Genomic DNA, 25,476 nt, shown 5'->3' on the forward strand with positions numbered 1-25,476 from the left:
CTTTGAATGGATGGGGCACGACGGTAGAAGGAACAGCGCAAGACGCGCGTGCTACAAAACGGTACAGGGAATGACATCAGAGGGGTCGTCTCATGATAATGTTAATCGCGATCTGACTCGTTCATGTCACACCCCTCGTCGTCTGAGTTGCTTGTGTCACTGCTGATGGTCACAACTACAGGGGGACTGTTGCTTGCTGAAGTCCACCGCGTCACCATCTTGACTCTCTCTCGTTGACGACTTTGGTTACGCAACGCTGCCATGATTCCACTGTTACCCGACCAAGGGATTCCGGAGTTTAAAAGTTGTGTCCAATCGTCCAACGTCACCTTTGACGACACCCCATATCAACTCTGTTGGGTTCTGATCGCAGTGGTGAGGGGAAGTGAAGACGGGGTGACCTTGACCTTTCATGAAATTGTCAACCATATACACGGGCTCAGGTTAGTTAGATTTGATGATTTCATAGAGTTGTGGTTTTGTAGACTGGAAGGAAAGATTATATTCATCTGTTGCAGCCACGTCACAATATCTCCTTCAAGGCTATCAGACTTCAAGACCTTGCTGTCCGGATCTTGTATATTGTAGAGAGTTTCAGGGGGAGAGCTTCGTGTAGAGAATTTCAGAAGTTCAGAAATGCTCCCGTCTTTTAAGAAGCTGAAACCAAGCTTGCAACGCGTTTGCCCGACACCTCCCGATTCCAAAGACATGGATGGACATAATTTTACAACAAAACACTTTAATAATACCATATCTCCATACACTAAAGTTACTTTTGAAATAATATTTTTGATATGAAATAAAATATCCGAGTGAAGCGCCCCAGAAAAAGAAAGTTTACACTTGAAAATTGGATTTGACCATAAAATTACAAACGATAACGATAACGTGATAACGTACTAGGCTGCATGTCCAGTATCTGTGAACCAACGCAACTGTTCATCACAATACCTCGTTACTCTGCTCAATACACCACCTTAAAAAACCGCCTCCATGGTCTAGTGGTAGAGCGTCCGCCCGAAGAGCTGAAGATCCGGGGTTCGATCCCCGGCCGCCTCATACCAAAACACGTTAAAAGATGATACTTGTTGTTACCCTGTCTGGCGTCGGCATTAAGTGGCTAAAACAAGGACTGGTCGACCCAGTCAGTATACTGTGTCTGAGTGGGGTATCCATGTTAAACTGCGGCATGGAATCTTCGTCCGGACTAGTACAAGCAGCCACACACACACACCTGCATGCACGTCGCTATTTAAGTGCAGTAATCTTGGACGCGACGTTAAACCCCATTTCACATCATCTTCAAACAACCAGGGGCGGTCGGGTAGCCTAGTGGTTTAAGACTTGGGTTCGATTCCCGACATGGGTACAATGTGTGAAGCCCTTTTTTTGGTGTCCCCCGCCGTGATATTGCTGGAATATTGCTAAAAGCGGAGTAAAACCATACTCACTCACTCACTCAAATAACCATTTCCTGTTTGTTTCAGGTTTAGTCACCGTCAAACGTGGGCGTATATTTTCTTTTCCCCGGCAGCTTTGTACAGTACTCTTGCAGCTGTGTTAGTTTACACAAGAACTCAACACATTGGTGGACCACAAGCTAAACGTTGTCAGTACGTTAAACAATAGTCTTTTCGAGCAAATAGGCATCGCATGGATGTATGGAGCTTTAACAAAGCAGTTTCTGCTGGTTGACTTCATGTCCATATTTGGATCGTGAAACGTGAAACGTTAATCGGCAATAACGTAATGACTGCATATGTAACTAACTTACATTATTTTATTACGGAAATAACTAATTCTGAGGTTGATGGATGCATCATAAGATTTAAGTTCGCAGACAAAGTGGATTTTGACTGAAATTCACATGGAGCAAGTCGCTTCATAAACGTCGGCGTCAACAGACCTAAAAGAAAGGTCTGCAGACATTAGCACTTATCGGATCTTTCCTGAAAACGATCTTGGTCGTTCTTGTCAAATAATTGTTTTGTTATTTTACGCCGCTGTCAATATCATTCCAGCAATTCTGTTGCAAACATGTTCAAGGTTTTTAATGGAGTTTTTGCTTGCAGAAACCTACTGGTACTGGCACTCAACCTTGGTTTTCTAAGCGATTATAAACGAGATCTGAACACATGTCAATAAATACTACTTCAGGCCGTATCAGCAATCCTCAGTAAATCGAAGCCGGGACCAAGTCGGACAATTCCTGTAATTTTCATTGATGTTGCAGCAGCTGATGCCATGTTTCCATTAACCGAGCGAAAATGTAGGATTATTCCAGTTTAGAATATTTATGCATCGTATCACTATTACAGCCTTCAACAGGAGTCATCGGAAGATGCCTCATCCCTCGCCCCGTTTCATGACGCAAAGCATACCACGAAAAAATAAGAGTGAGTGAGTGAGTTGGGTTTAACGCCGCTTTTAACAGTATTCCAGTCATATCGCGGCGTGTCAGCTTAATGTGGGAGGAAAGCCCAAAGTGATGCAGGTCTCAGACGTTTACCACTTCGGTGAAACCCACGAGCACGGGTAGGGTGCTGACAAACCTAGAAACATAATCGGGGCGAACCGGGATTCGAACCCATAATCATAGGATTCTGGCGTGCCAAGGGACGCAACTCTGCACAGCGAAAAAAATAAGAAGTTTAGGAGCCGGTTTCCTACATGTTACTATAGTCATGGCAAGACAGATTAAATATTGTGATATGAAAGAATCGGTTGGTCCTTTACAGTGAGTGAGTGAGTGAGTGAGTGAGTATGGTTTTACGCCGCTTTTAGCAATATTCCAGCAATATCAGGGCGGGGGACACCAGAAATGGGCTTCACACATTGTACCCATGTCGGGAATCGAACCCGGGTCTTCGGCGTGACGAGCGAACGCTTCAACAACTAGGCTACCCGACCGCCCCTGGTCCTTTACATGTTCAGTGGTACAGAACACTCCGGTGAGGCCAGTCAACCTTTTTGACAAGCTGACTAATTAATGCCTTCCGTTATATAATAAATATTGAATGTGAGTGAACAGGGAACGAACTAAGCATTTGTCGTGTCAAGTTTAACTTTATTCCAAGAGAAAAATATATTTGGCAGAAATCCACTTCAACACTTCAAATTTGCGTGAGTAGGTATTGAATATTTGATGTGATTTGATACAGAACAAACACAGCCACTAGCTGTAGTGCTCATTGGATCCATCAACGTACAAAACACGATAATAAGTGAGCAAGTGAACTAGGCGTAATCGGCGCTTTAAACAGTATTTGTATTTTTCCCCAGCGTACCAGGTTAATGTGGGAGGAGAGATGAAGTGAAGATATGGAATTTTTTACAATCAGCGGATCCTGGCACGAATACGGGTTATAACTCTGCTTATAAGTGTGACTGGAATAACGGGGTCACTTATCCATAATGACCCCATATTTTAGAAAGCCTGTATAAATCTGTATAAACACAATGTTCAATGCATTACAACCAATTACCGATTGTGATTAATCAGACCTGTGAAAAAATTACAAGACGAAGAAGATGATAAATATATATATATATAACTGTTTCAACCCCACAAATATGCGTAACGTAAATGAGAAAATAATCCTCTTTTCAAATTCAATCGAAGTCACGAATCCAGCCAACCGGTCCACCCACCCTAATCATCCTGCTTATCCACCCATCCAGCTAATCCACCCACCCTATACACACAGCTTAACCAACTACCGAATCCACCCACCATGTCCACCCAGCCAGTGCACCAAGTCCATCCACCCACCAAGTCTATCCTGCTTGTCCACCCACCAAGTCCATCCACCCACCATGTCCACCCAGCCAGTGCACCAAGTCCATCCACCCACCATGTCCACCCAGCCAGTGCACCAAGTCCATCCACCCACCAAGTCCATCCCGCTTGTCCACCCACCCTATACACACAGCTTAACAACTAGCGATTCCACCCACCATGTCCACCCAGCCAGTGCACCAAGTCCATCCACCCACCAAGTCTATCCTGCTTGTCCACTCACCCTATACACACAGCTTAACAACTAGTGATTCCACCCACCAAGTCCACCCAGCCAGTGCACCAAGTCCATCCACCCACCATGTCCACCCAGCCAGTGCACCAAGTCCATCCACCCACCAAGTCCATCCTGCTTGTCCACGCACACAGCTTAACTAACAAGCGAATCCACCCACCATGTCCACCCAGTCCATCCACCCACCAAGTCCACATATCTTGTCCACCCACCCTATACACACAACTTAACCAACTAGCGAATCCACCCACCATGTCCACCCAGCCAGTGCACCAAGTCCATCCACCCACCATGTCCACCCAGCCAGTGCACCAAGTCCATCCACCCACCAAGTCCACATATCTTGTCCACCCACCCTATACACACAACTTAACCAACTAGCGAATCCACCCACCATGTCCACCCAGCCAGTGCACCAAGTCCATCCACCCACCAAGTCCACCCAGCCAGTGCACCAAGTCCATCCACCCACCAAGTCCATCCTGCTTGTCCACGCACTCTATACACATAGCTTAACCAACTAGCGAATTCACCCACCATGTCCACCCAGCCAGTGCACCAAGTCCATCCACCCACCAAGTCCACCTATCCTGTCCACTCACACTGTACACACAGCTTAACCAACTACCGAATCCACCCACCATGTCCACCCAGCCAGTGCACCAAGTCCATCCACCCACCAAGTCCATCCTGCTTGTCCACGCACACAGCTTAACTAACAAGCGAATCCACCCACCACGTCCACCCAGTCCATCCACCCACCAAGTCCACATATCTTGTCCACCCACCCTATACACACAACTTAACCAACTAGCGAATCCACCCACCATGTCCACCCAGCCAGTGCACCAAGTCCATCCACCAACCAAGTCCATCCTGCTTGTCCACCCACCCTATACACACAGCTTAACAACTAGCGAATCCACCCACCATGTCCACCCAGCCAGTGCACCAAGTCCATCCACCCACCAAGTCCATCCTGCTTGTCCACCCACCCTATACAAACAGCTTAACAACTAGCGAATCCACACACCATGTCCACCCAGCCAGTGCACCAAGTCCATCCACCCACCAAGTCCACCTATCCTGTCCACTCACACTGTACACACAGCTTAACCAACTAGCGAATCCACCCACTATGTTCACCCAGCCAGTGCACCAACCCACAAAATCCACCCACCCACCAAGTCCACCTAGCCTGTCCACCCACCTTACACACACAGCTTCACCACCCAGAGAACCCAGCTAACCATCCACTTCCATCTACCCAGCCAGTCCACCCTCCCTATCCACCCATCCAGTCTACGAGTACCTAGTTCGACTGTCCCTGTTATGATTGGACAGTATCATGTTTACACCGACTGGCATCTCGTTATACAGTCAATAATTTTAATACCAAACACATTGCCACAAAAGTGGCAGGACGGATATATCTACGCTATTATTACATACTTTCCATATATTTCCCCCACCACTTACATATGTGCCTCGGAATAACGCCATTGATTAAAATTCTGACATTATAATGAGGTTTGTAGGTTTGGCGGTACAGGTAAAAATCCCTCGGTCGTTGGTCTCGCCTCTTCTCTTGGGGATTAAACTGAACACAACCTGTGGCTAAGGTCCGTGCACTTTGTATGGCGTTTAGATTAGTATCGTATGTCATGCATCACGTAACACGAAAAGATGATGGTCGTCATTTTATCCCATCGCTGAGTCAGCGAAATGTCGGCCTCCCTCGAACCCCACTCCGCATCGCTCGCTGTGTCTCTTTGTTGATTTACGCCGGTGATACAAGAATAAATACGATCCAACTTTTGCCTCAGTCCGAGTTGTCGTCTTTGTCCACAGGAAGGACTATCAATATCAGCTGTATCAACCTAGTCAAGGAGTCTGAAAAAGATTAAACGTTAATAATAAGGAACCTTAATACAAAATCGAATACATATGTTGAAGTCATTTTGCAGTGGTAGGGTAGCCTAGTGGTTAAAGCGTTCGCTCGTCACGGTGAAAGCTCGGGTTCGATTCTTGCCCCCTTGTCTTGGTACTGATTGAATATTGCTAAAATCGGCACAAAGCAGTACTCACTCTCTGATTTGTATGCATGCTTAAAACACACGCGTTAATCTTGACATCTTAAACCACGTTATCTGCATTAACACGCGGACCCCATAGATATGTGGGGTGAGTTAGCCTAGTGGGTATTGCTTCGAAAACTCGGGTTTGATTCTTCACGTGGGTCGGTGTATGACAGCCATTTGAGGAGTCCCCCAGCAGTGATGTTGAAGGAACAATGAGTTATCGTGAAGTAATACGTACATATTTCGATTAAAATGAATTCAAAAATACAAACAACGTATTTGTATTTCTTAACACCAAAATGGTATAGCAGTCAACAAGTTTATTTTAACTAACATTACATCCCGTCTATATCAGCACCCTAATTGACACAATAACGGTCAATATATCCTCACTATATCATAACAGTGTGTTTGGTTACAATGCCTCCTCCATAAAATACGTCCAGCATTTTAGCTTGAGAGTAAAATGTATCCCGTACAAAAAATTAAGTTTCAAGGTTATTTACTGAATAAAATGTGCATCAACATTTGATGTTTATCTTTCATTACTCGTTCGTTTGCTGAGCTGGTGAACCAGGTGCAGTGATGCAGGCAGCGATTTCAGCTAGTTCCTTAGACTAATGCTTAGTCTCAGAAAATATATAATTTTGATAGAAACAAATAACTCCATTTATATTGAAAAGGAGCCCCAGTGAGAAAGAAGATTCAGAAGAAAAATATAGACTTGCTTCATTTAGGGAATCTGCACTACAGAAAGGACAGAGCGGAAGGGAAAATATTATCGTTCAGGGACTGTGAGACAGAATACTAGTTCCTGTACCTGCAAGGTAAAGGCCAACGCACACTGAAGTAGCGCTGCAACAGTGTTGCGCAGCGCAGCACGTCTTTAATGAATGATGACACTGGTTGTGAGCGTATATCACATTTCGTAGCTGCTATTGTTTGCGTTACAAGCCCCTGGGCTTTGTCATCATAAGCTGTTAGTTTGATATGTCTCATAACAGTTGAGTTATAAGACAACTAACTTTAAGTTTGACGACTTAAACTTTGTTAGGACTAACATCCTTTATTATATTAAAATGTAGTTGTTTGTTGGTCTGTTAAATGACGCACTCAGCAATATTCCGTTAAATACTCGCTTCTGGAACGGACAATCCTGTGATTGATATTATGAACAGCGTTCCACGCCGACACCCGTTAACATCCGGGTCAGAATATGGCTTCAGCAACCTATGCTTGCCCTAAAAGGCGACTAACGGGATCGGGTGGTCAGGCTCGCTGACTTGTTTGGTGCATGTTATCATATCCCAATTGCGAGGATCGATGCTCATGATGCCATTCACTTTATAGTCTGGTCCAGACTCGATTATTTACAGATCGCCGTCATATAGCTGGAATATTGGTTGTCGATCAGTTCACACACGATTTCACCGAAATTAATGTTAACACTATTGAATGAACTTGTAATTAAAATTTATGATAGATTGAAAAGAATTGTGATATTTTGGTTGACGTACGTTTTCAATACTCATTTCAATCCAAGACGGACATATTGGTAGGACCCAGGTGAAATGAACTACGGGTATAACGGACTATGGATATAACGAACTATGCCTATAACGAGCTATGGATATAACAAACTATGGCTATAACGAAGTGATTTTCATGGTCTCTTGGAGTTCAAGTGTTCCAGTATCAGTTTCCCCAAATCCTTACCTAGTTTGTGTTTAACTGACGCGGGTTTCGACCATACGGTCCCAATCACATACACAGGAAGACCTAACAGCATCAGCAGAAGAGCAACGCCGCTTTCATTGGGCTTCTGGTATATTGTTAATATGAAGATGAGCACGCTGACCATGAAGAGGAAAATAGGTATGGCCACAGGGAGCTGAAACAGGAGACAGCATCAATCAGTCAAGCAGTATTCCATAGCACGAACCACAAATACCTGAATACAAATACAAAATGGCCCTTTTCATGGTTGAGAGAGAGGGAGAGCGAGAGAGTCATTCCGTCAGCATTATGAGAGAGACAGGGAGGGAGAGAGGGGAGGGAGGACGGAGTATCTTTATGGTCAAATGGTAAAGGAGTGATGCCTCCCTCTCTCCGGTGAATTGTTTTCGCCTATGTCTCTATTTCTAATGATTGTTTAATATTTGTTGTAATATTGTTGTCTTCATCTGAAGGATCTGCATCCTTTATGAGCAATACACATTTACTGAATAATAATATACAGTAAACTACGTTTATAACGAACACGCTTATAACGAACTGACGGATATAACGAACTGGTGTTATTTGGTCCCGGCCATTTGCTGATACATGCTGTATATATGCTTATAACGAACTACGGTTATAACGAACTAGAAATTAGTGCTCCCTTTAAGTTTCTATGACCGTAGTTGACTGTACGTACCTTTATAGGGCGAGGCATATCTGGTTCTTTCCATCTAAGATACACCTGACCAGCCAGTACAGCACATAACACCGTCGCAAAACTAAATCCCATCATTTCTATTAGGTAGAATATATTCTCAAAACACTGCATGAGGAGAGTCAGGATGAGCTTGAAGAGAAGCCAAATAATAAAAAACATCAAAATATAAGAAACACATCCTCTCACTGAGTGACACTTCAGATATGTAAAAATATCTCATCACACACACACACACACACACACACACACACACACACACACACACACACACACACACATCCGCCAATGAAAACTGATTTGTCATTTATGGTAATTGATATGAAAAGGGACGATTCACAGCACATTGAAAGTATTCACCCCTGCTCATTGATTCACCCAAGATTGAAACCCATACCATGAGATTATCATGCCGAGTTAATCTAAAACCACAAGTTATTGTGATCCCAAGCATTTTGGAAGACTATTTCATTACGGTGACATTGACCTTCTCGCCAGTCACGTCCATAAAGGTCGGCAAGATAGACATTGCTTGATACAGGGTATTATATATAATGTTCACACTGTCATAACGCTTGTGGACCCGTGAAGATCCGGGGTAGAATAGCTTCAGCAACCCATGCGTGCCGTAAAAGGCGGCTATGGTTGCCGTAAGAGGCGACTAACAAGATCGGGGTCAGGCTCGCTGACTTGATTGATGCATGGCATCGTATCCCAATTGCGAGGATCGATGCTCATGATGTCAATCACTGTATAGTCTGGTCCAGACTCGATTGTTTCAGACCGCCGTCATATAACTGGAATGTTGGTGAGTGTGGCGTTAAACAATACACAAACGAACATAACGTTTAAGCCTATAATGGTAACGTGACGTTATGACGTAAGAGAAACATGTGACGTGTGACATTGTATAACTGAAGGTGCCCCTTCAGCAACCCATGCTTGTTAGAGGCGACTAACGGGATCGGGTAGACAGGCTTGCTGTCTTGTTTAAAGCATGTCATCGTATCCCAATTATGTTGATCGATGCTCATGATGTCAATCACTGGAATGCCCTGTCCATACTTGGTTATTTACAGACCGTCGTCATATTGCTGGAATAATGCCGAGTGCGGCGTTAAATAACTAAAGAAAGAAACAATACTCTTAGGTAACCATTGAACGCTTATCAAACGACAGACTTGATGTAGGATTTGTGTCACCTAAACACCCAGCAGTGCAATGTTTACCCGAATAAATTGTTTGGTTTGCGATATACGTTCAACAAAATGTGTTTGCAGTAAGACAATTCCTTTCTGATATGAAAAGGTCATGTGTTGCTTTAGGTATGTCGCTTTTTGGTATGTTCGATGACTTATCTTCAATGAGTTTATGTCATACTAAACGTCAAAATCGCTGTAAACGATTCAAGAAAGCAAGATAAGTTCATCAAGAATTGTGCGTATTCTGCGTAATTCTGCAGTGCGTATTCTGCGTAATTCTGCAGAGCTAAGTCAAATGGGTGAGGTGAGGTAATATGCGGTTTGGCGTCGCATTTAGTGCGTGTGTGTGTGTGTGTGTGTGTGTGTGTGCGTGCGCGCGCGCTTGTGATTGTGTGTGAGTGATTGTGTGATTGTGTGTGTTTGTGTGTCCTAGTCCGGAATAATGCTGGTTTTATTCTGCTTGCCCACTTAGATACCCCCTAGCTTGCCTATTTAGCTTGCCCACTTGCCACAGCTTAATATGAATACCCGACTCAGATACATTCTGACCCCGAGCGCAAGAAGGCAGGGTGCATTTGAGCACGTTGTTACGTCTTTATGTTTCATACGGTATGTGTGGTGTGGAAACCGCATCTCCTTGTAGATTTTGTTACGTCTTTATGTTTCATACGGTATGTGTGGTGTGGAAACCGCATCTCCTTGCAGATGTTGTAACGTCTTTATGTCCCATACGGTATGTGTGGTGTGGAAACCGCATCTCCTTGTAGATGTTGTAACGTCTTTATGTTTCATACGGTATGTGTGGTGTGGAAACCGCATCTCCTTGTAGATGTTGTAACGTCTTTATGTTTCATACGGTATGTGTGGTGTGGAAACCGCATCTCCTTGTAGATGTTGTAACGTCTTTATGCTTCATACGGTATGTGTGGTGTGGAAACCGCATCTCCTTGTAGATGTAGATAGATAGATATTCTTTATTTCCTCCAGATATTGAAGATACATATCATATATGGTATTATGTATAATTACAGAGCTGTACAGTAGTACAGTTGAACAATATTATTAGAAATGATAACTACAAAATGCATGACAATCAAGCATTCTTATAACTGTTTTGTAACAGATACAGCCATTTCCTACAATATCTTGATACAATAACCATAAGGTCACCCCATAGACTTTGAGATAAAGAGCTAACACACTCAGACATACCGCCAAATAGTACAGACAGGATTATATCATCGTCCTCACAACATAGTCTTGCAAATGTAGAGACCGCATCTCCTTGTAGATATCTCAATGCCAAGCGTCTTTGTTTTAAGTACAGGAAGAATTATATCGAAACGTTGTTTAGGACCTGGAGGGTAAGTTTTAGTTTGAGTTTTCTGGATCTGTACAATTTTGGCGATTGGGATTGGGGACCTGCTGGACACATTACTAACCGAGGGGAAAAGAAAGGATACCGAGTTTGCTCATTTTCTATAATTGAAAATTGAAAGGAATGTTGTGAAATTTAATAATGTTTATTGAACCCTCACTCATTCCTGTACCAGTTTGTAAAATGTTATCCGTGGCAGGGTAATATTGGTTAAAAATTAATTGGCTCAATAAAGATTGGGGAAAGAAATGAATTTGCAACCATATGACCCCTGCCATGTTTGAACTATTTTAAATTTGTGCCGAAGAAAGGATACTTATTGATTTTCAAAGATACGATGTACAAGATACCCAGCAACATTCAGTGTGTTTTTAACGAATGTATTGTTATTAATTTTTAAATTTAAATGATATTTAAAAAACTAAAACCATATAGAAGTATTCTTTGAGTGCTGACTAAACGTCAGTGTAGTTAATTTTTTGGATATAATATATTTAAGATATTTTCAATTGAGGTACAGTTTCTTTTGCTCCTTAGTTTAGAATAATTCTTATCGTTATCAAAATGATATTCTGAGATATCAAAAATCGGCTTCTCAAAGGGGAGTAGCTGAGGCCTTTCACGGGTGCAGGCAACTTGGGAGATGTCCGGATATCAGTTCCCATACCTCTACGGCTTGAGGTCTTGACCCGAATTCAAAACAGATGGATTTGTGACGTGACATTGTTTCATTTTGACGCTGTGTCGGATATCTGACTGTATTTCGTAATCCCGTCACGAAATGTTATGACAGGCCAGACACACGCAAAGCAAAAGTGACATTCCATAAACTGGTTCCACTGTCAGTACACGAAGCAAGTTTTGCCCTTCAGCCAACAGGCAGCGCCCAAGAAAGGGGTGCAAATCTGTACCATTTCCGGTTACAGGTGCACATGCGTAACATCCGGCGGGGATTTAATTGCGTAAGCAAATAAACATGGAGGCACGTGTTCGCCTGTATGTTGTTTTTGAGGGAAAATAATTGCAAACTGCTCTGTTAATGTCAATTTTGTTGAGAGCGAAAGGCGAGCACCGCCTAAGGTGAATATTATCTGTACAAGTTTCATTTTGCCTTTCTGGTAGTTACGTCGCTGTTTGAAACACAAGTTTCAGAAAAAACTAGATTCACCAGTTGTCACTGTCCGACTTTCTAACCACTGATATTGTGACTAACTATATTCATTCGCACCTTCCAGGAAACTTGCAATGTTAAGATTTCGTTTGTGAAAGATGGAAAATACTTATTTTGATGATAGTAATTTGTTTGTTGTTTAACGCGGCACTGAGCAATATTTCAGCTTTATGACGGTGTACAGTAAATAATCCAGTCTAGACCAGACAATCCAGTGATTGTTATCGATCATGCGCATCGATCCACGCAGTTTTTGGATGGTAAATATCCTGTATTAGGAAAAAGACTATTTATTTAGCGTACTAAATACAGTGTTTATTCCTAATACCGGATATTTACCAAAAACGCTGTCGTCTGATAACCTCTATGTATAAAGGTGGGTGAGTGAGTATGGTTTTACGCCGCTTTTAGCAATATTCCAGCAATATCACGGCGGGGGACACCAGAAATGGGCTTCACACATTGTACCCATGTCGGGAATCGAACCCGGGTCTTCGGCGTGACGAGCGAACGCTTTAACCACTAGGCTACCGGACCGCCCCTATGTATTAGACACCTGATGTAGTAGTAACATACTGTAATGCTGCAATGTTGCAGGAGACTTCGAATATGTTATATGTTTATGGTTTATACTCATGAATAGCGTGGAAACCGGTGAAAAATGTAGGGGTTTTATTTGTCCCGCTTTCGGTTTCATACCACGAGCCGGAGGCAGGTGGTATGCCACCAAACGCGTGAACCAATCAGATAACATCATTCTGACATGGAGGTATGATAAAAAAAAATATTTTAGTTAGTAAGTATGGTTTTACGCCCCATTTTAGCAATATCCTAGCAATATCACGGAGGGGGGACACCTGAATGGGCTTCACACATTGTACCCATTTGGGGAATTTGACCCGGGTTTTTGGCGTGACGAGCGAACGCTTTAGCGTCTCGGCTACCCAACAACCACACATAATTTGCGAATGTTGTGACCCGTCTTGATAACGAAAACAAGTAGTCAAATCAACTGTATATAGTATACTGTTTTTATACCATGCTTTGCTTAATCTGTTTTAAAGGTATCAGGCAGCGGTTCAGCAACCCACACAATAATGGCAACTGGGTGTTTAACAGCTGGGGAGGCATGCTGTAGGATGTGGTAGGCAGGAAATTGGATGTGAAGGCTGAATTACACCAATGAAACAAACGTTTGTCAGTTAGACCTGATACCACATGTCTTTCTATGTTACTCCAGAGTAGCATTAAATGTTTTTAAGGAATTTGTTTGTCTTGCAAAAATTAGAAGAATTTGCGTATATATAATATGCACAACCGTCACGACTTTCATACCAAATGAAAGCCATGCATAGTTCTTTATCATCATATCACACGGCACATTGTCGCAAACTAAAAAACTAATCGCATAGGTAATGCAAAAAAACGATACCATTCTTGTGCCTCTGAGCATTTAAAACGCAGATGTGAAAATCACACATGCTCGCACCAATTAAATAGCACAGGGTTTTAGTGTTAATTGACAAAGTGTTTAATATAATCCATCTATAACATTCAAGGGCGGATCCATCATTTTCAAAAGGGAGGGGTCCAAAATACTCCCAGCTGGAAGTGGGACGGGGATTGTCTACAACATACTACGCTTGGTTTTCATAAGGATTGGACTAAGACGGAACCCAGTCGCAAATATGGCCATGAAAGGGGCACGAGACGCTATTCGGCTTGTCCCGGAATAAGACGAGTTGGTCACGAATGACCCGCTCCATCAAATGTAATACTCACAATAACTATTAAAGATGGCGCTGGCGTGAGATGTTTCAATGTGATCATTGATATGAAACTCGGCAAGTGATTGTGTTTAGCACCAGCGAAAAACAACCTAAAAAAAAAAGAACCTGGATCACTGTAGGTCTGGACACTGCTAAACCAAGCTATGGGCCTCGGCACAAGTACAGACGTATAAGTCAGATGTGGAACGAGGGGTTAAGCTGCAGTGAGGGGGCTTGCGTTGGGCGGAGACCAGGGTAGAGATTGGTAGAGAGCGAGGCTGCTTGGTGGCGAGTGGGTTCGTGGTTGAGATTGGCTGTGGGTGGGTTTGAGTTTAGCTGAGTTGGTGGAAAGCAGAAGTGAGTTTGGCGGGGTTTGCGTTTGGCTGAGGGTCTGTGTTTAACGGTTTGTAGGGTTGAGTTTGGTTGAGAACAAGGTTGAGTGTGGGTGAGAACAAGGTTGAGAACAAGGTTGGGTGTGGTTGAGAAAAAGGTTGAGTTTGGTTGAGAACAAGGTTGAGTGTGGTTGAGAACAAGGTTGAGTTTGGTTGAGGACAAGGTTGAGTTTGGTTGAGAACAAGGTTGAGTTTGGTTGAGAACAAGGTTGAGCGTGGTTGAGAACAAGGTTGAGTTTGGTTGAGAACAAGGTTGAGTTTGGTTGAGAACAAGGTTGAGTTTGGTTGTGTTTGAGCTTGACGGACAGTGGGGTTGACTTTGACAGAGAACAAGGTTGAGTTAAGCTGATGTGAAGGGTGAAATGGGGTTTAACGTCGCGTCCAAGATTATTGCACTTATATAGCGACGTGCATTTACGTGTGTGTGTGTGTGTGTGTGTGTGTGTGTGTGTGTGGCTGCTTGTACTATTCCGGACGGATGCCTATTTCTAGTGCTATCCCACTGAGATACCATGCCGCAGTTTAACATGAATATCCCACTCAGCATACAGCCGACCATTGTTTGACTTCCTTAGCCCATTAATGTCGGGCGCCAGACAGGGTAACAACAAGTACCATCTTTTAACATCTTTTGAGAGCGATGTTGAGTTTGGCTGAGAGAGGGGTTTAGCTTGGCGGATAGTGGCGTTGAGCTTTGTGAATACATGATAGTGGCGTTGAGTTTGGCGGAGAATGAGGTTGAGTTTGGTGGAGAATGGGGTTGAGTTTGGTGGAGAGTGGGGTTGAATTGGGCGGAGGGTGGGGTTGAGTTTGTCTTTGTGTACCTGGACATAGAGAGACAGGATCCGTTCATAGCTCCGATCACAGACACGGCTATCAGCACTGGCATGATCCACTGTAGAACAGGCACGGTGCGGGCAGAGAACGTCTGAAAACATTCGCCCAAACACAACATTTGACACGAACCCTGAATACACCACATACAAGCCACACATAGTTACTCATCATGAATCTGCGTTAATACAGTTAGTAAACAAAATGAACGAAATTCCCAGTTGAAATTCGGGATAGATTAGTTTCCGTGTACCAATGGTAATACTTCAGTGTCCTTGTTGATTGTCACATGCCCCCTAGGGCTGAAATTCGCTGTGCAGAGTTGCTCCCCTTTGAGCACGCCAGAAATCTATGATCGTGTGTTCGAATCCCGGTTCGCTTCGATTCTGTCTCTTCCCTTGGCAACCCGTACTCGTGGGTTTCACCAAAGTGGTAAACGTCTAAGACCTGCATTTTTTCGGACTTTCCACAAGCTGACGGGCGTAATATAACTGGAATAATGTTTAAAGAGGCGTTAAAAAAAACTCACTCACGCTGTCACATGCACCCCAACACCGAATAGGGCATAATTGCTTACAATAGTGCCAAGTTAGGACCCAGGTTACACCAGCCCCCAGCACTCTTCTGCTCAATGTCTCAGCCATTGGTTTTTCCTTCACAGACTCGATTATTTCAGTTCGCCGCGATAAGGCTGGAGTTTGTAGAGGGCGGCGTCAAACAACATGCAGACACTATACTCACGACAGCGACCGCAGTGGAGTCGAGCATCTCCGCCGGAGTCAGCACAGCGAAGTAGGCGATGTTGGCCGTGATGTAGACGCTTGTCACTATCGTCATGGAGATAACGATAGCACGAGGGACATTGCTGTAGACGTATCAAAAAATCAATGGTTCATCTTAATTTGTGACAATAGTAGTAGTGCCTTGGTTATTTAACTCAGTGTCGATGACTTTTAGCAATTCATGCGAACCAACGTTCACAATTATTCTTCCCAGTCAAAACAGTTCAAACAACAACGTTCATGTAAAAAATCGTTCTGATTAAATACTACTCCAACGAAGTTAAAGAACACCCGATTCTTTCATATGACTAAAGTAAATATATCAGAAGCCACCAATTTCCATGTTGAAATTCCCACTATGAAATATTTTAGATTTCCAACAGACGTCCTCTTAACTTTCAATTATCTCTGAACTAGTTTTAAGGTAAATCCTATTCTGAGGCTTCTGCGTCACTTCTTTCTAGTAACTGGCCGCCTCCGTGGTCTAGTGGTAGAGCGTCCGCCCGGAGAGCGGAAGGTCCGGGGTTCGATCCCCGGCCGCGTCATACCAAAAGACGTTAAAAGATGGTACTTGTTGTTACCCTGTCTGGCGCTCGACATTAAGGGGCTAAAACAAGGACTGGTCGGCTCGGAGTCAGTATACTGTGTCTGAGTGGGGTATTCATGTTAAACTGCGGCATGGTAGCTCAGTGAGCTAGCACTATAAATCGGCATCAGTCCGGACTAGTACAAGCAGCCACACAAACACACACACGTACATGCACGTCGCTTTATAAGTGCAATAATCTTGGACGCGACGTTAAACCCCATTTCACCTCACCTCTTTCTAGTAACCTTCGTCACTTTGATGCAGATACATAGGGGAGGTGGGAGGGGCTACCTCCTGATGTAATAGATGCCATGGCAGATTAGCAATTGTCATATGAAAGAATCGGGTGACCTTCAACTTCTTTTGGGTAGTCTATAAACACTGGGACAATGTCGACTCGAACTTAAGTAACTCGAAATATTGTTCAAGTCGATATGTCTTATGTCGGCACTCTGCATGTCTCGAAATCGATGTATTTCCAGCGGTTTCGAGGAAACGAAGGTTTATCATACATCCGGAAATCACGTGACACACACCTACCGATGAGGATCTATCACTTCGTCACACAGGAAGTTTAAGTAGTTCCTGAAAAAAACATAAGAGGCGTTACAGGTTGTAGGAATATACTTGCTAGAATACACTGCTGCATATTGCCACTCGACCTTAACAGTATGTACAAAAAGCTATACTGGCCCGGGGTATGTCAAAAGATATGAACGTATGAATAAAACACACATCATAAGGTCTAATTTGGCATTATGTAAATTTAGATACGTATCTTGCATTAAGCAGAAATGTATCAAGTCTTATGTAAGTACTTATCTAGTATTATATAAACACACTCTTCAAAAATAAAGTAACGCACAGGAGATACTGAGAATGATGATTTTGTTATTCTTGAAACATTCAATACAAATGCAATATTTTTTATTGAACGATGTTAGTTCGTTAACTGACGTCGTGCACAACCACACCCGTTATAAACTTTTGTAGCTTTATACAGCAATTTTTTATGCAGAATGAGTGTGTAAGTTGTGACAATCTTGTGCAGTCACACTGACTATAAAAGGTCAAACGTCAGTCAACATTTTGTCACACGTTTGTCGACTTATTTGAAGTGGGACTGATTGCTGCCAATCGCAACATCGCCATAGGACGCCTTGAAGCTGAAGTGTCCCAGTCTGCAGCTGCGCGTCATTTCAACGTACACCAGAGCACCATATCTCGTTCATGGGAACGGTATACCCGAGAAGTGGTGGACCAAGAGTCACCACCCCTACACGAGATCGCCACACCCGGGTCTCTGACATGCTACTGGCACCGAGACTGCAGGGCATGTGCCTGGTGTGACGAGGATATCGGACCAGACACTCAGGAATCGTCAGCGAGAGGTGGGAATTAGACCCAGAAGACCGGCACCTGGCCCTGTTGTGAGACGGTTGCATCGACGACAACGTATGCGATGGAGTCACACTGTACAGGCATGGAAGCTGAGAAACTGGCGACAAGTCTGGCTCAGTGATGAATCACGATTTCTTCTCCCATGCCCAGAAGGAAGACAGCGTGAAATGAACGTTTTGCACCGAACGACGTTAGACAGGTCGACAAATTCGGTGGCGGAAGTGTGATGGTGTGTAGAACCATTTCCAACGGAGATCTGACTTGGTGGTTCATGGGAATCTGACAGCAAATCAGTACATCGACCAAATTCTTCAACGTCACCTTCTTCCGATTATCAACCGACAGAGTCGTTTCAACATGACAACGCTACACCGCACACAGCTCGTGTCACTGTTGACTTCCATCATAATTCCAACGTCAATGTCTTGCCATGGCCTTCCAGATGTCTATGGGATGAACTCAATAGACCTGTACGTCAGTGTCATAATACGCCACAGACACGGTGATCACAACAGGTACTGATCGAAACGCGTTTCTATTTTTGAAAAGTGTATTTATTTAGTATTACGTAAATATTTATCTGGTATTATGTAAATATTTATCTAGTCTTATGTAAATATTTATCTATTATTATGTAAATGTTTATCTAGTATTATGTAAATACTTATCTTGTGTTATGTAAATACTTATCTAATATTATGTAAATACGTATATAGTGTTATGTAAATACTTATCTAGTATTATGCAATACGTACCAACCCCCGAAGGCCCAGAACCCAGAGTAGAAACCTACAGCTATGGCACCTGCACTGTAATCGCTGCCCTCAAACGAGTTCTCGAACTGAGCAGTCTCACCTAAATACAATCAACATCCGAAAACAATTTGGTTAGAAGAGTTTTCTCTTGTCAGGGACGATCGGACATTTCATAGAAATCTAAATGGCCCAAACGGTATTGAAATTACATGTGAGTGAGTGAGTGAGTGAGTGAGTGAGTGAGCGAGTGAGTGAGTGACTGAGTGAGTGAGTGAGTGAGTTGGGTTCAACATCGCTTTGAGCATTATTCCAACAATATCACGGCCTGTCAGCTTAAGGAAAGCCAGAAGTGATACAGGTCTTCGCCGTTTACCACTTTGGTGGAACCGACGAGCACGGATATGGTGCTGACAAACCTAGAAACATAATCGGAGCGAACCGGGATTCGAACCCACGATCAAAGGTTTCTGGCGTGCTCAAGGGGGAGCAACTCTTCACAGCGAATTTCAGCCCTGGGGGTGTGACAATCAACCAGGACCCCGAAGTATTACCACTGGTACATGGAAACTAATCTATCCCGAATTTCAACTGGGATTTTCGTTCATTTTGTTTACTAGCTGCATTGCAGTGATATCGTAACGTGGGAGGAAAATCCGAAGTGATGCAGGTCTAAAATTACAGATACCATGTGTCATTTTTGTGGTCAACAAAACATCTCTGCTCGCGGGTATAGTTTAATGTCATTGTTATTCCTCGCACTCTACGAGGCATACTTTAACCAAGTTTGGAATCGAACCCGGGACTTAGAATGTTGAACGAAAGCTAAACCATCAACCACCAACCTTAGGCTATCTCAACGTCCCTGTGTTTAAATGTTAACGGATTCAATAAGAGCTCCAGAGGAGACAAACTTAATCAGCATTTACTCACCTTTGCCAAGCCACATGAATCCGATGATAATGATGATAAAGAGAGCGATGAGTTTGCTGGTGGTGATGACAGCTTGTACTTTGGTGGCCCACTTCACGTTCATGCAGTTTAACGCGATCAAGAGGACTGAAAAGACAACGTGTTAAATCAGCAAGGTGAGTGAGTGAGTGAGTTGGGTTTAACGCCGCTTTTAACAGTATTCCAGTTATATCACTGCGTGTCAGCTTAATGTGGGAGGAAAGCCCGAAGTGATGCAGGTCTCAAACGTTTACCACTTCGGTGTAATCCACGAGCAATAGAAACATATTCGGGGCGAACCGGGATTCGAATCATAGGTTTCTGGCGTGCCCAAGGGACGCAACTCTGCACAGCGAATCGTGGCGCCTTAGACGACTGGGCCACCCGTGTCCCCGCAAGGTGGGCGAGTTTGGTTTAGCGTTTGGAACAATATTGCAGTTATATCACGGCGTGCCAGGTCTGGGGTAGGATCCTAGACGTATACCACTCTTATGAAACCCACGAGCACGGGTATGGATACTTGGATAGTCTGTCTTATAGACCGTGAGCCAAATATATCCAATACAGTCCATGCAAGTCTGGCAAGACTGAAAATGACCCTTGACTCCTTTTTATTATTTTTCTATAACTGCAATGTAACAATATAAGTTGTAGCAGGATCACGAGCGGTACATTGGGGTTCCGGCTCGTGGTATTAAACCTAACGCGGGACACGTTACGTTGGTGCCACACCTAATGGTTCAACTTAAGTACCGTTAATTTATATTTTTTTTATTCGAAATGTCTCGTAATTTGAATAATTTTCATGAAATTACGAGTGTTTTCTCGTTATTTCAAGTTTTGTTTTTTTTAAATCGAGAAAATAATTGAAATAACGAGAAAATCGAAATAACGAGTAAATAATTGAAGTCTCGAGAATATATTCGAAGTAACGACATAAAAAAATCGAAATTTCATTTCTTTTAATAAACTTGAAATAACAAGAAAAGGAAGGAGAAGGAACTCAATCAAACCGAGAAATTTCGATCAAAACTTGGTGGCACCATTAGGTTTTCGTACACATACGCTTACCGCATAAGTTAGAAAGTTAGCCTGCTTATCAGCCGAGTGCATCGTGATCCAACTACAGGTCACAAGACGATTGAGATGGATTTTGTCAGTGTGTCATCCACGACCTAGCTCATAGTCCCTGAACCATATTGTTTTCCCTTCAGCCCAGCCCTTACTGTTATGCTAGAGTTTTAAATGAAGCAAGTCTAGATTTTTCCCAGGTATGTCCAATATCACTGGGCTCTTTTTCAATTTAAATGCAGTTGTTTGTTTCTGTCAAAAAGCCTATATTTTCAGAGACTAAGCGTTAGTCTGTTCAGGGATCTGAGATAAATTTCCACTCCTTGACATGATCTGTGACCTATAGTTTCGACAAAGGTCATTTCGACGGTGTTACATTATACCCACTTCCTGTTCACGTGTCGACCACGTGGCAGCTGCACCACCCTTCTCAACACTTGACATACATACTCGACACGTGTTTGCCATACAGGTAAAGTGAGCAACTTCAGGTGTCACCTGTCCTAGTCTAATATAGGTTAATAAAAATCATCAGAATTTTCCATTGTACTATTCCAACGATATAGTAAGCATGCGTTTATGAATCCCTATCAAATAGTTTTTCTGAAGACGGAACAGTACAGAATAACAGTTAATAGTTTTTTTTTTATGAACCAGTTCATTGACCTGTAATTCAATCAACCTGACTCAAGGGACTTAAGGACCGGTGTAAGAAAGTATTTGGATCCCCGTAGTATTTGATAACCTTAATAAGACGGTCGATGTGCTGTGGGCAGTGTATGTATATATTTACCCTTACAAACACACTCGAGGTCCATGTCTTAGATAGGAAAAGGGGTGGGGTGGGGTGGGGTGGGAGGTGTCTTCCTGCTATGGGGTGGATCTCCTATTCAGAGGAAATTGAACCCTTCGTATTTCTAGCGAACAATACACTCAACGTACATTTATCATAAGAAACTGGTGCAGCGGTCGCATGCGATATAAGTAACATCAACGGAATTGTTATACAGTAAACTACGTTTATAACGAACACGCTTATAACGAACTGACGGATATCACGAACTTAAGTTTTTGGTCCCGGCCATTTGCTGTATATATGCTGTGGATATGCTTATAACGAACTTCGGTTGTAGCGAACTAAAATTTGTGGTCCCTTTGAGTTCGTTGTAACCGTAGCTTACTGTATATGAAAGGAGGTGGATTGAACAAGCTGAGCTTCAACTGAGAGAAACATACGTGCTGCAAGAGATTCATCCAGCACCGCATCTCTACTTGAGCACACATTGACTTGAGTGTGACACAGTAGCGGATCCTGGGGGATTGGGGTATTGGGGGTGTCCACTCCCCTTTTGTAAATATGAAAAACATGGTTGATATGGTTGTTGATATTGAAATTTGTTTGTTTGCGATTTTTTTGGTATGCTTTTGGATGAAATACCCACCCCTCCCTACTCCCTTCACTCCCCGGAGGTACATATGGCCGACGTGGACCCCTCAACACTTTTTTTTCAAAATCCTGGATCCGTTCCTGTTACAGGTTGGATGCTTTCTGTCCAAGGTGAGGTTAGGTGAGGTTCGGTGAGGTTCGGTGAGGTGAGGTTAGGTGAGGTGAGGTGAGGTGAGGTGAAATGGGGTTTAACGTCGCGTTCAAGAGTACTGCACTTATATAGTGACGTGCATGTACGCGCACGCACGTGTGTGTGTGTGTGTGTTTTCGTGTGTGAGTACGTGCGTGCGTGTGCGCGTGCGTTCGTGTGTGTGTGACTGCTTGTCTCAGTCCGGCCTAATGCCATGTTTATGGTGCTAGCCCACTAAGATACAATCCTGCAGTTTAACATGAAGACCCCACTCAAACTCAGTATACTGACTCCGAGCCCACTTGCAACATGTCCTTGTTTTAGCCACTTAATACAGAGCCCCGGACAAGATAACAAGTGTTTTGATATCTCTTGACTCGGATGGGGATCTCCAGGTAGACGTTGTATCCACTACATCGCGGAATCGGTATTTCTGTCCAAGGGTATACCGTTGCCCATACAGACGATAATGTTATAACTTGGCCTTTGGTGTCTGTATTGAGCAAAAAAGGAGTACAATCACGCAGGCTCATTTTACGAAGATTTCAAAGAGCGTCTCTTGCTGAAAAGGTCATGAGGGTTCCATCATTCAAGGCCTTAGTAAGGGTTTCAAACCGTTTTAAGGGTAGATATTTGGAGAACGTTTCTAAATTTGATGCACCCGTCACCAAACTGATGTCTGACGCAATTCCCTATTATTTTACTTGACTTGCCTTTCCATGGGTTTGTGACGAGTGCCCCCGTTGGGGCGGGATTCACCTCATAATTGATAGTGATTCTAAACATGCGCTTATAACATAGTCGGAATGGTTCACCAGATTTTTCAAGGTTATTATCATGAATAGGATTTTATCTCTTTTATTTACATGCACATTGTAGTGAGTGAGTTGGGTTCAAGGTCGCTTTGAACAGTATTCCAGTTATATCACGGCGTGTCAGCTTGATGTGGGAGGAAAGCCTAAAGTTATGCATGTTTCTCACGTCTATTTTATGGTCTCTGGTGAAACCCACGAGCATGGGTTCAGTGCTGATAAACCTAGAGACATAATTTTGGCGAACCATGTTCCGAACACACAATCATAGGTATCTGACGAGTCCAATTGCAGTGCCTTAGACGACTGGGCCACCCATGCTACATGTGCACAGTTAGGCAATTTGCAGAATTATTAAGCAGTAACTATGGTTGAAACGATTCAAATGCGATAAACAGACACTAAAACCTAGAACAGCTGAGTCATTGTGGAAGTGGTGAGGCAGTGAATGTTGTTCAACAAGACAGCAAGATCAGTGATCGAAGCAAACAAAACATGAATCGCTGTTTCATTGAACGATATCTTTTAACATGAATACTTCGTGCACTTTCAGGCTTAAGTGACAGAGGCATCCCTGTGACACAGTCATCCAAATGTACTCCCTGACAGTTTTCTTATATCTATAGTTTTCTGACCACAGCTTGGCATTTTTAACGGATCAGGCATCAAACAGATGTACTATGTTTTGATACTTACTATTGATTATCGCTGCAAGGAGCCATTTGGAAGAAAACGGAGGGTCACAGTACGGGAAGACAGGACGCAGAACGTAAGTAGCACAAGTAAGGCCTGCAACGGCTTGGGACATAGGGACACTAAAGACAAGATACACCCAGAGACACAAAAATGCCGGAAAATCCCCGAATGCACGTCTAATGTACACATATTCTCCACCGGATACGGGGATTGAAGCGCCTAATTCTGCATAGCACAGTGCACATAGCGTCGAGTAAACTCCACACAGCGCCCAAGTGACACAAGACATGCCAACAGAGCGTACATTGTTGAGAATTCCAACAGGTGACACAAAAATCCCTGCTCCGATAATACCACCAACAATTATGGAAACGCAGTGAAAAAGGTTGATCTGCCTCTTCAACTGCACTTTCTGATGTTGGTTGATTTCGAGATCTTGTTGTGTCACCAACCTCTCCCTCTTTGTTCTGGCGGCCATGTTGTACATATATCTTATACAAATATGAACTTTCGTGCTCTTTCTAAATGAAAGCAAACAAACCTGCATTCTGGTGTAGATACTTGCGGCGCTTGAGAGCGTGTGAGTGAGTGAGTTGGGTTAACGCCGCTTTGAAAGGTATTCCAGTTATATCACCGCGTGTCAACTTAATGAGGGAGGAAAGCCCACAGACGTTTACCACTTTGTTGGAACCCACAAGTACGGGTATGGTGACAAACCTAGAGATATAATTGGGGAGAACAGGATTCGAACCCACAATCATACGTTTCTGGCGTGCCCAAGGGACGCAACTCTGCACAGCGAATGTCGGCGCTTTGGATGACTAGGCGACCTGTGCCCCGAGGCGCGTTAGACACCCAGATGTGACCACAGGTTTGGTTATTTCTGTCCCCTGCCTGTGAGACAGACACATAGTAGCAAATACGTGTCAATACTACGAGGTGAGGTGAGGTGAAGTGGGTTTAACGTCGCGTCCAAGATTATTGCACTTATACATCGACGTGCATGTACGTGTGTGTGTTTGTGTGGCTGCTTGTACTAGTCCGGACTGATGCCGATTTATAGTGCTAGCTCACTGAGATACCATGCCGCAGTTTAACATGAATACCCCACTCAGACACAGAACACTGACTCCGAGCCGACCAGTCCTTGTTTTAGCCCCTTAATGCCGAGCGCCAGACAGGGTAACAACAAGTACCATCTTTTAACGTCTTTTGGTATGACGCGGTCGGGGAACGAACCCCGGACCTTCCGCTCTCCGGGCGGACGCTCTACCACAAGACCACGGAGGCGGTCCACTACTACTACGAACTATCGTAACCGTTAATTTTTTTAAATCTGAGGCATCTTATGAATTAATACCCTCTTTACCAGAATCGAGTATTCATAGTTATTCATAAAAATTATATCGATTTTGGGGTACTTTCCTGGCATACATGTAAGTACCCTCGGACGTATTACATATTGATACTTACTGGTGATTAGCGTTGCAAGGAGTCTGACAGAAGATGATGGGGGTTCACAATGCGGGAATACGGGGCGAAGAATG

The 25,476-nt window shown here is 43.5% G+C and overlaps 1 protein-coding gene across 2 annotated transcripts in view; it reads right to left on the reverse strand.

The window, feature by feature from the left end:
* Positions 1–3,801: 3,801 nt before the first annotated feature.
* Positions 3,802–25,476, reverse strand: part of LOC124122195 (large neutral amino acids transporter small subunit 2-like) — a 36,726-nt gene continuing 15,051 nt past the window's right edge. The window contains exons 2-11 of one of the 2 annotated variants that reach the window (XR_007219052.1): positions 19,756–19,881; positions 18,826–18,925; positions 17,210–17,254; positions 16,040–16,163; positions 15,289–15,392; positions 14,086–14,182; positions 8,535–8,684; positions 7,832–8,006; positions 4,685–5,927; positions 3,802–4,619 (exon numbers count right to left, since the gene is read on the reverse strand). Coding sequence is in view for 1 of the 2 variants with exons in the window: in XM_048387896.1 (XP_048243853.1) it covers positions 5,857–5,927; positions 7,832–8,006; positions 8,535–8,684; positions 14,086–14,182; positions 15,289–15,392; positions 16,040–16,163; positions 17,210–17,254; positions 18,826–18,925; positions 19,756–19,881 (992 nt within the window). In the remaining variant the exon portion in view is untranslated. Of the gene's footprint in view, positions 5,928–7,831; positions 8,007–8,534; positions 8,685–14,085; positions 14,183–15,288; positions 15,393–16,039; positions 16,164–17,209; positions 17,255–18,825; positions 18,926–19,755; positions 19,882–25,476 lie in introns of both variants that reach the window. The other variant, XM_048387896.1, reaches the window with a different exon arrangement.

The sequence above is a fragment of the Haliotis rufescens genome, unplaced genomic scaffold (assembly GCF_023055435.1).
Source record: "Haliotis rufescens isolate VD_foot unplaced genomic scaffold, xgHalRufe1.0.p SCAF_7, whole genome shotgun sequence".
Lineage (NCBI taxonomy): Eukaryota > Metazoa > Mollusca > Gastropoda > Lepetellida > Haliotidae > Haliotis > Haliotis rufescens.